The following is a 12,534-nucleotide window of genomic DNA, read 5'->3' as shown; positions in this document are numbered from 1 at the left end:
CCCACAGCGGGGCCTGGGGACCCCCGCGGTGCCGCCGCCGCAGGCCGGGCGCCGAGCCGGGACTACGTTTCCCAGCCAGCCTCGCGCCGCTCCCGCGAGATCTGGGTGGGCTCGCGCCGGGACTCCATTTCCCTCCAGCCTCGAGCGCGCCGGAAGCGGCTGCGAAGCCCTTCCGCGGTGTCGGGCGGCGGGGCCACGGCGGCGGCGGGCGGTAGCGGCGCTCGGCCCTCGCGGCGGCAGGGATGGACGTGACCGGGGCTGAGACCGACTGGCGCAGCACCAGCTTCCGGCAGAAGCTCGTCAGCCAGATGTGAGTGCGGGCTGCGGCCTCGGCGCGGAGTAGGCCGCAGAGCGGGTCTCGGTCTCTGCCAGAGGGGCATGGGCCGCTGCCGCGGCCTCCGGGGCCGCCCACGCCCAGGTGGCTGTGTCCCACCCGTCTCCGCTCTTCAGTGTGTCCCTTCCGGTCCCCCCTCCTTGTCTGGGTTCGTCTGTGGTCCCTGGTGTTTCTTCCGGGCCTTTCTGCCGCCCCCTTGTGAGGGGCCTCGTTACTAGTATTGATGGTAGCCCGGCCTGTTCCGGGGCTTCATTTCTCCGATCCTTCTCCCCTTTCAATTTCCTCTTCCCTAGGAATACCGTCTTCTTGTCCCGCTTGACAGCATCTTCTTTAGGACCAAGTTTGACATCTTTTTGTCCTATGAAAGCCCCTGTTCTTACCGTGAATCTGAGTTTTTAGGACAGGAATTAAATAAAACTGCTGATTTAAAGTTCACTTTGTTGCTTTTCCAGTTGTTCTTTGTGGAAGAATCGCTTTACTGGAATTTCTCTGCTGTTCTGCTTGCTCTTTCTGATTTGTGGAGGGCTCTTTTCCCCTACAAAAGGAAGTGAAAGCACTGTTCAGTGCTTCTAAAGTCATGTGGAAATCCCTATTTATGTATGCTTGCCTCCTTATGACCTTGCCTCCTTGCTTATAAAGATCAATCTTTTAAACCAGTCTTTTTTTTTAGTGATATGTAAACAGTTGCTGTGTGACTGCCTGTGGGTTTACTGCCTAGCTGTGACAGTTTCAGGCTATGCCTTTAAAGTTAGCTGCAGTTTGCTTTCCCCAACTGAGTTGAGCTGAGTTTTTGTTAATGCTGGTGGGCTAAACTACCACACTAGCTGTGGGCTTTACTTAAGGTACTGCTTCAGAATTAAACTGCCATGGTGTTCATTAAAGTGCGTGGTTGTCAGAGCCATGCAAACCTTCTTGGTGCTCAGAACTAATGTTTTGCTTTCTATGTTATCTGCCAAGTCATTAATCTTGTTAGGTTAATCCCTTGTGCTATTTTTTTGCCTCCCTCAAAACAAGCAACCAAAATGTCCTCCAGTGCTGTGTAACTTTGAGGAAATAAATAGGAACAAGCAGATAAAATTGTGCTGAAGGTATGTTTCAATGGAAGCATACAGCAGGAGAGAAAGAAAATTACTGCTGCAGATTGAGAAAGTCTTTTAAGGTTATGTCTGGTCTGTAGTTAACAGAGATGTGTGGCATGTACACAAGATCAGGAGATGGAAGTTTAATGTAGCTGTTAGCATTTAGTTGGAGGTTTTTAAAAGATGTGGCTAAGGGCTTACCAGCACACTTTTCCAACTTTTTTTTTTACCCCATATTGTTGTTTCAAGCAAGAAAGCTTTTTTTGAACTGGGGCTTGTAGTGACAGGATGAGAGGGAATGGTTTGAAGCTTGAGGAGGGCAGAGTTACACTGGAGATGAGGAAGAAATTCTTTCCAGGGAGGCTGGGGAGACAATGCAACAGGTTGCCCAGGGAGGTTGTGGATGCTCTCTCCCTGGAGGTGTTCAAGGCCAGGCTGGATGAGGCCTTGAGCAACCTGGGCATGGCAGGGAGTTTGGAACTAAATGGTCTTTAAAGTCCCTTCTAACCCAAACCCTTCTATGAACCTATTTCCTGTAGCAGCATTTGATGATGTTGCATGAGTAAACATGATGCTGGCCCAGGAACTCCCTTTTCTTTCACTGGAACGACTGATTCATGCAGTCCTGCTCTGAACTGGATAGGGGAATTAGTAGAGTTTTAAAAGAGAGTGTGTTTTCCAAGATTTTTCAGCTAGACCAGCTGGCCTGAGTGAGAGGTTGCAGGTTTTGCTGGGTTGTAAACAAGCTTTTTGGGCATGGAGGGGGAATTCCTGAAACTGGCATTGTTGTTAAATGCTTCATTTTGTCAAACCCAAACTTTGAGTGTTCTGCATGATCTGAAAAAGGCAAAGCTTTCATTTGCTTCTTGTGATGCATTTGGCAAGCAGTTCTGAGGCAGATGAAAGCTGCCTTGGCTGCTGCCATCTAGTTTTCAGAGTTTTGCTGAATTTGGTGTCCTGTAAGGATGTGATTCATTATTTAGTGTCCTTAACTCCATGGTAAAGCTCTCACTATTTATTTTTTTTTAGGTGACTTTCCCAGTCTTTTGATGTAAATATTTTTATGTTGTTTGCAGATGAATATGTAAACAAAGAACAAGTTGAGGATTTTTTTCCCCTCCTCCTAATCCAAACCTTTATTGGAATGCTAACAGATAGGACATAGAGTGCTGGGAGTGGCATTATTGCTAATACAGATGGAGTCATTGCAAAATGTCTTTGGGGTTCTAGAACATCAAAAGGAAATGGTGGATGGATATAAAAATAGGTAACTTCTTTGCTGTGGACTTTTTCCCCCAGTTCCTTCCCCCCAGATACCATATTGATCACTTTAGCACAGCCACTTCTTGCTACCTATTTGTTACCTTCTTTACTGGCCCCTTTCTGTTCTCATCCTGCCTGCTTCGTTGTTGGTGTGGGGCAGTGTGGATTTGGAGGCAAGGGGCAGTGTGGATTTGGAGGCAAGGGGCAGTGTGGATTTAGAGGCAACCTTTCTGAAAGGGGAAGCATTCAAAAAGGGAGGTGCCAATATAAATTGAATATAGCTTCTTCCCCTGCAGCAGAGCTCCTTCATGAGCAGCTCACTTTAAGGCTTGTTTGTACATGGAGGAGTAGCTGTTCTGCATTATGTTTGGATTCCACTTCAGTTTCAGTAGCTCTTGTGTATAAACAGCGTTTTTCAGTGTCTGCCAGACCAGAGGAACAAGTTAACATGGGAGAGCCTTATAACAGTAGAACACAGTTACATGCTCTGTGCTTTGCTACTAGGCTGCTAGTTGGCAGGGTAAGATGGTGAGTTGTGGCAGCCTAAGCTCCTATCTTTTAAGGCTGTAGTATCTACTCTCCTCACTTTTGTGGCTGTGTTGTTGAATTAGTTCAGGAAGCTGATGCAGCTTCCTGCTCATTCAAGCGGCATTCCTGCTGCATGGGAGGTGGTAGAGATTCGGGGGAGGGGGAAGAAAGCAGCGATGCTGTTTCAAGCTAATTGAAATGTAGCTTCTCATGCAACAGCAGTTACTGAGAACTGAGTTGCTGAGATGTTAATTGCAAGGTAAAAGTATTTCTTGGTAACTTGTTTGTGGAATGTAGACTGCAGCTGCTGGGCTGTGTTAAAACAGAACAGGTTTTGCAGTGAGGTGAAACGCCTCCAAGAATGAGAATGCCCAAAGGATTTGTATGGGACCTGACCAAACTCCTTGCTTTAGGGGACTTTATTTTGTTGTATGTGTCACAGCTGAATTGCTTGCTGTTTTCTGACCTACTGAGAATGCCTCTTCTTCTCCACCCCAGTCCTTAGCAGTAGGTGGTTTCTCTGTTTTTTTTTTCTGTTGTTGTTTGTTATTTATTTTGGATTGTATGTTTAACATCCCATCCAGAGGGCAGATCTAGATCCAGGTTACTAAAGGTGCCATGCAGAAAGGACAGCAATTCCTCATGATTCTAGCTGGTAAATGGGACAGAACAGTAAGGGAATTGAAAGCTTTTTCTTACTAAACCTGTTCCCTTTCTTCCCCTCAATTTTCCATCAACAGAGCCTTTTCATCTTATTGCTTCACCTGCTGCTTTTATGTTGATTGTCCCACCCCCTCCCTGCGGCCCTCTCTGCGCTGCCCCTGCGGCCCTCTCTGCGCTGCCCCTGCGGCCCTCTCTGCGCTGCCCCTGCGGCCCTCTCTGCGCTGCCCCTGCGGCCCTCTCTGCGCTGCCCCTACCCCTCCTTGATAGTCTCACTTACTGATCAAATGTCTCTGCCTTAAGGCAATTATTTTTGCTTTCTTGGGGGGTGTGTTTGTTTGTTTTGTTGGTTGCTTTTTTTTTCCCCCCAGTTCTTCCACTTTGTGTTTTGAGAATTCTTTTGGAAACGCCTGATGCTGAGCAGGCTCAAGCCCATTGTTCACCAAACATGGATTACATGAATCCTGTCATTCAGGTTTCCTCAGCTGAACAGATCCTGGTATTTTGTGGCTATAATCAGGTGATAAAATAATGCTTTGCTTAGCAATTCTTGAGTTTCTACAAAGACAATTTGTTTTGTCTTTTGGAAATCAGTTGACATTGTTCTCTGCTATCTGAAGAAGTTTTAAAGGGTGGCAACCTTAAAGTAATGGATGTGGGGATTTTGGTTGCTTGGTTTGGTTTTTTCCAGCCTATAAACAGGAGGTAAAAAGCTGTTTTGCAGACCCTCCTAACTCAGGAAGTATTTTCTAATGTCTTCAATTAATACCTGGTCTTTCCCTCCCTCCCCACCTTATTTTTCAGTGATGAGGCCATGAGGAAGGCTGGTGTTGCCCATAATAAGTCCAGTAAAGATATGGAGAGTCATGTGTTTATGAAGGCCAAAACAAGGGTAAAGCATCTCTGTCTGTTTCCAGAAGTTACTGTGTTGTCAAAAGGAATCAGAGTGGATAGGAAGTGAAAAGTTGATATATTGGTTTATAGTTGTGATCACAGACTGGAGAGCTGGGCAAAGAGGGACCTAATGAGGTTCAACAGGATAAGTGCAGTGTCCTGCACTTGGGAAGGAAGAATAAACTGCAGCAGTACAGGTTGGGAGGGGATCTGCTAGAGAGCAGCCCTGTGGAGAAGGACCTGGGAGTCCTGGTGAATAACAAGTTCTGCATGGGACAGCAATGTGCCCTTGTGGCCAAGAAGGCCGATGGGATCCTGGGGGACATTAACAATAATGTGTCCAGCAGATCCAGGGAGGTTCTCCTCCTCCTCTACTCTGCCCTGCTGAGCAACCTGTGGTCCTGCTCTGGCAGGGGGGTGGATTTAAAGATCTCCTGAGGTCCCTTCCAACCCCTAACATCCTGTAATCCCATGTAGTGATCCTGTTAGCCTGCCTATCACTGAGCTTATTTTCAGTGCATTTTGGCTTTCTTAACCTTCTGAAACCATCAACCACAGTGCCCAGTTAGTGAAAACATTCTCAGTTAATGAACAGACTCCTGAACAGTTCCCAGACACAGTGAAGTAAAATCTGTACTGTCAAGGAAGAATACTGAAGAATCAAAGTGGTGGCTGCAGTGTTTTTATTTGCTCTGCTAAAATGCCCCCTTTTCCCCTTCAGGAGGAGTATCTTTCCCTTGTGGCCAGGCTCATCATCCATTTTCGAGACATTCGTAAGTAATTGGTGTTTGGGGCTGGGTTGCTTTTTGTTTTTCCCTCAGTACTGAGGCTGGTCACCCCATCATGATGTGCTTAATTTCTGAACTCTGGCTTATTTTGCACATCTACCAGTAACTGAAAAAAATCTTTCAGCAGTTATTTCACCTTTTCAGCTTTTCCCACCTCCCTAACTTCTTCCTGTCTCTTTTTCCTCTCTTTCCATTGCTTATGTAGCATTCTGGTTGCAAACTCTGGCTTAGGTTGGTGTATTTTGTTAGCACTACAGTGGACAGCTGGGGGGTTTTGAAATAATTCTGTGAAGTTATTTCCTGTAGAGGGTGTATCAGAAGGGCCAGATTTATGTGTGACAAGCTTAGCAAAGACAATTCATTATTCTTCCTTTGCAGACAACAAGAAATCTCAAGCCTCAGTCAGTGGTAAGAGCTCATTTTATTTATTCCCTCCTCCTTGTTTTGGTGTTTTGTTTTTTTTCCTCCCTCCTTCCCATTTATAAATCAAACAGCTTGGCAGTCAGGGCTGTGGTGTACTAAGAATGAGAAGCCTCTGCATTCCCTGCTGGAGGAAGAGAAAGATGCTGTGATAGTCTTGGAGTTGTTCAGTGAGGAGGGTGACAGGCTTGGACAGTGTTTGGAATGTAACACTGGAGACTTGTTTGTTTCCCTTCCTGTCCTTGTGTTAGCTCACAACACTAAGAGTCTTGAAAGAGCAAGAATGGTTGAAAAGAATCCCCTGAGCAGCCCTGGTACCAGCTTTGGGTTCCTCAGAGTGCTGCACCAGAGGTAAAGGCTGTCTGCACAGCACAGGCACTCTGCTGTTTGGCTGAGGTTAGATCTTATCTTATCTTCTGCCTCTGCTAACTCATGCAGCAGTTCTGTTAGGAACAAAGAGTGACCCTCTTTTTTTTGTCTCTCTGCAGGCTGCATCTGCAGTCTCTGCCACTGATTAACATCCAGTGTGGTCATCTGGAAATGGTTTTATAGGCGTTCTGAAGGAAGAGGGGGTGTTGCATTCTGTACTTGCTTAACACAGCTTCTGCAGCCTGTGTTGTGTGTCGTCCCCCTGAACTGCTACTTCCTTTTTGTGTGCCCAGGATTCAGATGATGGCACTTGTCTTGAAAAGCACTGGGTTTATCCACTGCATAATGACTGTGATGTGGTGCAGAGAACTGTATAGCTGAGTGCTTCCTCTGGGCTGAGCACTACTGCTCTGTGTTGACCTCAGGAGGAAGAGGCTACTTGGGTCCACAGTGGGACTCTTCTTGGGTTTTGAGAGGCTGGATGTCCTCATGGACTTTTGTTGGCAGCTTGTTTTGACTTGCACATGAATTCAGAGGTGGCTAATAAGTTCCTTTACTGTATTTAGAATCTATTTGGAACTTTGCATGTCTGAAGCACTTTAAGTAATAGTTAGAGAGAGGTAAAGATGTGTCAAAGCCTCTTGGCTCTCAGGCAGGGCAGTGAATGTTAGATTCTCCTGGTATTGGATCTAGTCATGGTCTGCAGCCAACATATCAGAAAGTGGATGATGGAGCAGAGAGTATTTTGGAGAGACAGTTGCATGGCTGCATATTGGTCGCTGTTTTCTTTGTAGATCCGATGAATGCCCTGCAGAATCTAACTGGGGGTCCCCCAGCAGGGGCACCTGGAATGAGCATGGCTTCTCGAGCTCAAGGAGCACCAATGACTGGGATGAGTGCCCTTGGCCCAATGGGACAACAGATGAGCCTCCCAGGGCAGCAGCAGCCTTCTGGAACCTCTGGAATGGCCCCTCATGGCATGCCTGGGGTCTCTACAGCTGCTCAGCCAAGTAAGTGTGCCGTTTGTTTCAACCACAGAAATTGTTAGATCAGCTTCTCAGAGCACAGCTCTTTCCCAGAAGGAAAGGGTGTGAAAGAGCTTTCATATTTCTGGCTAAATCAACCAAGTGAGCTGCAGGGAGAATTGATTTCAACTGCTGCTACTGATGGAATAAATGCTGTCCTTGGTATAGTGAGGAACAGTCCAGCTGTTGCATGGGCAAATGCTTCTTTGCTCTTGCAAGAACTTTGTTGTTGCAGGGCTCAGCTATGTTTTCTGTGGGCACAGTGTTCCTGCTAGTGATCTCTGTGCATATTTCCTCCTGCCTGTTTTTATACTTTTACCCAGGCTGCTGACTTGAGCAGTGATGATTAGAGGTTGGTAGTAGGAAGTGTCCTTAGAGGAGAGGGACTTTTTATGAGGGCAAGGGGTAACAGTTTTAAACTGCAAAAGGGCAGATTTAGATTAGATACAAGGATGAAATTCTTCACTGTGAGGGTTTGAGGCACTGCAACAGGGTGCCCAGAGAAGTTGTGGGTGCCCTATCCCTGAAAGGCCAGGTTGGATGGGGCTTCAAGCAGTGTGGTCGGTTGGCAGGTGTCCTTTTCCCATGTCAAGGTGGGTGTGTGTGAAAGCAGATAATCATGAAATTCTTAGGGTTGAAAGGGACCTCAAGGATCATCCAGTTCCAACCCCCCTGCCATGGGCAGGGACACCTCACACTACCTCAGGTTGCTTAGAGCCACATCCAGCCTGGCCAGGGATGAGGCTTCTACCACCTCCCTGGGCAACCTGTTCCAGTGTCTCACCACCCTCATGGGGAAGAACTTCAACCCAAACCATTCCAGGGTTCTGTGACTAATTCTACTGTTAATGTACCTCATCCATTTGAAGAAGCAGAAGTTCATTGATGTACTTCTGGGGTTATCTTCAAATTATCATGAGTTTTCCTGGGTAACACTCTTGCCCTGTTTGGGTCCCATGTTTTAAGCACAGTCTACTTTCTTTTTAGCCCAACTTCAGCTTCAGCAGATAGCTCAGCAGCAACAGCAGCAGCAGCAACAGTTCCAGCAGCAACAGGTGGCTTTGCAGCAGCAGCAGTTCCAGGCCCAGCAGTCAGCCATGCAGCAGCAGTTTCAGGTGCAGCAACAGCAGGCAGCAGCAGCTGTGGCAGCCCAGCAGCAGCAACAGCAACAACAGCAGCTGCAAGCCGTCCAACAGCAGCAGCACATGCTGAAACTGCAGATGCAGCAGCAAAACCAGCAGCAGGTGATGACAAACAGTTCCAGTGGCTGTTGAGGTGATCTGTGCTCTGTCACTTGTCAAGTGAGGCTTGCCTTGCATGGGATTACTGAATATCAGTTCTGCCTTTTGTTAATTGATGTGTTTCTACTTAAGGGTAGGACTTCAGACCGGCCACTGAATTGGAAACGTTATTAATGCATCCCAGAGGAAAGGCTTCGTAGTCATTTGGTTGCTTTCTTCTGTCACTGCAATGGGGAACTGAAACCTTTGCCTCTTTCTTTCTAATAAACATCAAGGTAGTTTTTCAGTGCACCAAGAACAGGGGTGTGGGAAAGAAGTAAACCCCCTTGTATTACTCTCTAAATAGTGCTTGTTTTGTCATGGGGTGAATTACATGTTGCCACTTGTGATCATACATACATGGAAACATACGTACACACGTCACATATATTATCCTCAGGCACAAAAGCAGAAGAGGAAACTTCAGCTGTCATGCTCTTGTGCAGCTTCTGGTAAATAGTGATGCTGATGCAGGCTGAAGATGTGCATCTGAACCCATTTGTGCAGGAGAAGCTGTGGTGGGTTCCTCTTCGCTTTGGAAAAGTGTTTTAGTAGTGAGACAAGCTGGTAGTATTGAAACCATGGGCTGTGTACTGGGAGTGGATAAAAAGGTCAGGCTTTCCCTTTGGACTTAAAACCTCAGCCTGATGTAGCAGGATTCTGTTTGCTCTTGGTTTATGCTATGAAAGTCAGGCTGCTATTGCACTGCTGGAAGCTTTAGCATCCTGGCTTTTCCTGCTTTTCAGATGCAGCAGCAACAGCAGCAGCAGCAACTACAGCGAATTGCCCAAATGCAGCAGCTGCAGGCAGCACAGGCTATGCAGGCACAGCAGCAGCAGGCACAACAACAGCAGCAACAGCAGCAACAAATGCCACAGCAAATACAGCAGCAGCCACCTCAACAAGTAATGCAACAGCAGATGCAACAGATGCAGCAGCAGCAACAGCAGCAGCAGCAACAACAGCAACAGGTTGCTCAGGCACAACAGTCTCAGCTTCCACCACAATCCCAGCCTCAACCCCAGCCCATGGTGTCTCAGCCACAGGCAATCTCAGGACAAATTCCTGGCCAGGTTATGCCTGTTACTCTCACCCCACAGCAATTAAAAGCAATGCAGGTAAGGGCTAGTGACCAGGTGGTTGTTGGTTCATGATGATCCTCTAGAGAAATAAAAGAAGAAAAGATCTTTGACTTTTGCTTCTCATGAAGTAGGAAAAGACACAACTTATGAAGAGATCTGTAGCCAGCATGAGTACAGAGAACAAGAGCAAGGGCTTTGAATTGCCTGGTGTGTGTGTGTGACTGAAGGCCATGGTGGCTCTCTAGCATGCTGGCTTTGCTTCTGCTGCCATCTTTAGAGATTTTGGTCAAAGTTCCTGCTTTTAGGAGAGTATGGCCAAGTAAAGTTTTACTCTGTTGAACATCTTGCTGGGCCAGCCTGGTAATGGTGCAGCTTTTTGAACTAGTGCATTACTGTCAGCTTTTTCTGGGCTCCATGTGTGTTGTGGAGCAAAAGCTGAGATGTCATCCCAAAACCTGCTTTCCTTTGGGCTTTGCTGGGGAGGAGTGGAATGTTGGCTACACTTGAGAAATTACTGGCCCCACATGGACAGGCCCTTTGTGCTCTGGCCTCCTAAGGAAGGAGTAGTATCACACCAACAGCTGCAGTGAATGTATGAACATTTGAAATGGTGGTCATTGGGAGGTACTTAACACAGTGTGCTTGAGGGAAATCAATGTGTCTGTGGTTAACTGTTTGCCAGAAAATTGAAGGATCTGTTATTGTCATGGGAAGACCTGGTGGTACAGGGAAGAAGTTACAAGAAGTTGAGTCTTGGGTGCATGCTCTGTGGAAAGACTGCTCTAAATGTTAGCAACATCAGAACTTGTTTTCATAAAGCAAGCTCAAAAGCTCCTGGAGGAGTATGTATGCGAGACTGATCTCACCTCCACATCCTTTCTTGTGACTATAATCAACATAGTTGAAAGAGGATTGTTTACTTTGTCCTTTTCTTTCCTACCCAAGGTAAGAGCTCAGCTGGTCCAGCAGCAGCAGGCAGCAGCAGCAGCAGTGCAAGCAGCTCAGGCCCAAGCTGCTCAGATGGGAGCTTCAGGGCAGGTAAGGGCCCAGGAGCCAAGGTCATTAGTTCTAGACAAGTGCATGTTAGAGGTGAGCATGGAGGTGGGTCTCTGGTAGCTTTCTGATGAGGAGTCTGACCTTGGTCGTCCTGTTTGTGAGGGGGATGTGGGCTTTTATGCTATTTCTCCTTTGCCTGGAGTCAGAGGCAGGATTTCACTGACAACCTATCTGTGCATGCCCTGTCCTGAGTAGGTCAGATCCTTGCCTGTGCTGACACAGGAATGCACATCAGTAAGGTGACCTGCTGTGCTACAAGTCTGACTGTTGGTACTTGGAGTGTATCCTCCTCTTCCCTTCAACTTCCTTAGGTGACTGCTTTGTGTAGACTGATTTTTGTACTGTGACTCTTTGCCTGCTCCCTTCACTCACCCGTGGTTCACCTTCCATTTCCATGTAGTGACCATCGAGAACAGTACAGACAATGAAATCTCTCTGCACTCCCCCTTTCATCCATTCCTTTCATCTTTCATTCTTTCTGAGTGAAATGGCCAGTAGATGTAGTTTGCTCTTGTTCTGGGTGTGGATTGTGAAGAGCAAATGGCATGTGGCAAAAGTGTGGAGTTACAGTAAAAAAAAAAGAAGTGCCAAACCAAAGAGTGCTGGGTGGAAGCTTTTTGGCTAACACAGTTTGGTTTGTTTGTCCTGCAATACACTTGTAGCCCCAGTGGTTGTGCCTTGATGTGTGTCTGGTATGAAGGAGACATGGGGGGGGGGGTGAAATTTGGAATGGTTTGAGCTGAACCTCTCATCCCATTTTCCACAAGAGTATGGCATAGTCTTTCGTAGCTCACCTCTGTAGTGTTTCCTGGTGAGGCATTTCACAGGCATGGGTAAGTACAACTGTCACCACTCTGCAGCTGAAGAGACTGAGGCAGACAGGTGAGATGGGGTTGGCTAGGACTGGTGGCAGGGATTTTTTCACAGACCCAGACATTCCATGTCTGCATGCACCATTTTCCCTTCAGTGCACAAGTCAGGTTAGAGTTTCAGTGAGAATACTGGGAAGGTTTTTCACATGGGCTCTGTTGACAATTGGTTCTTCAATACACATCTCCCAGACTTCTATCAGGAATAGTGCCTTGTAGCATCATAATTCTAACCTGGCCCACATCCTCGGTCCTTTTGGTGTCCACACAGGATGTGAAAGCTGAGCAGTGGTAAGTACAGATGGTACATCACTGGCAGCAATGCAGATTTCTCTTTGTCCATCTGAAACATGAATAAAACTTCTGTACATTTCTTAACCACATTTGCAGGTTGAGCTGCAGGGCCATAGGCTGACTGGAAGGAGATTTTTTTTTTTCCCTTTTTACTAACTTGATGTGCTCTTTTCAACTCCTAAGCAGATATATCGTGCTTATATATAGTGTCAACTGAATTCTTGCCCCCTTCAGTGACTTCAGATGCCAGTGACTTAACAGCACGGTGCATTTGAAAAGCTTCAGGTGCTGAGATGGTTGCCAGCAGGTTTTGCATTTTAGCTTTATTCAGACATGTGCAGTAAGCTCAGGGACTGCTCATTATGTGTCAAAGAGAAAATTCCAGGGACAGGCTTTATGCTCCATCTGTGTTCATGCCATTGCAATGAGAGTCTGCTAAAAGTCCCTCAGCACTTTGAAGTCCAATCATTAAGTGGTTTTCTTGTCCTGGTGTGAAAAACAACTTCTGTATTTAACATTTAGTTTTATGATTGTGACTGTCTACAAGATTACACTGCAGCTTCCATGGGGAGAGTGAATATGATCTAGAGAAG

General features: G+C 46.7%; 1 protein-coding gene across 1 annotated transcript in view; it reads left to right on the top strand.

The window, feature by feature from the left end:
* The first annotated feature begins 151 nt into the window (after positions 1-151).
* Positions 152-12,534, top strand: part of MED15 (mediator complex subunit 15) — a 29,355-nt gene continuing 16,972 nt past the window's right edge. Inside the window, exons 1-8 of the mRNA XM_054172827.1 lie at positions 152-310; positions 4,669-4,756; positions 5,480-5,531; positions 5,925-5,954; positions 7,130-7,345; positions 8,348-8,604; positions 9,387-9,758; positions 10,668-10,760. Of these exons, the coding sequence (XP_054028802.1) occupies positions 243-310; positions 4,669-4,756; positions 5,480-5,531; positions 5,925-5,954; positions 7,130-7,345; positions 8,348-8,604; positions 9,387-9,758; positions 10,668-10,760 (1,176 nt within the window). The 5' untranslated portion in view covers positions 152-242. The remainder of the gene's footprint in view (positions 311-4,668; positions 4,757-5,479; positions 5,532-5,924; positions 5,955-7,129; positions 7,346-8,347; positions 8,605-9,386; positions 9,759-10,667; positions 10,761-12,534) is intronic.

This window comes from Dryobates pubescens, chromosome 25 (assembly GCF_014839835.1).
Source record: "Dryobates pubescens isolate bDryPub1 chromosome 25, bDryPub1.pri, whole genome shotgun sequence".
In the NCBI taxonomy this organism is placed as follows: domain Eukaryota; kingdom Metazoa; phylum Chordata; class Aves; order Piciformes; family Picidae; genus Dryobates; species Dryobates pubescens.
This window is presented reverse-complemented; position numbering and strand designations above follow the sequence as displayed.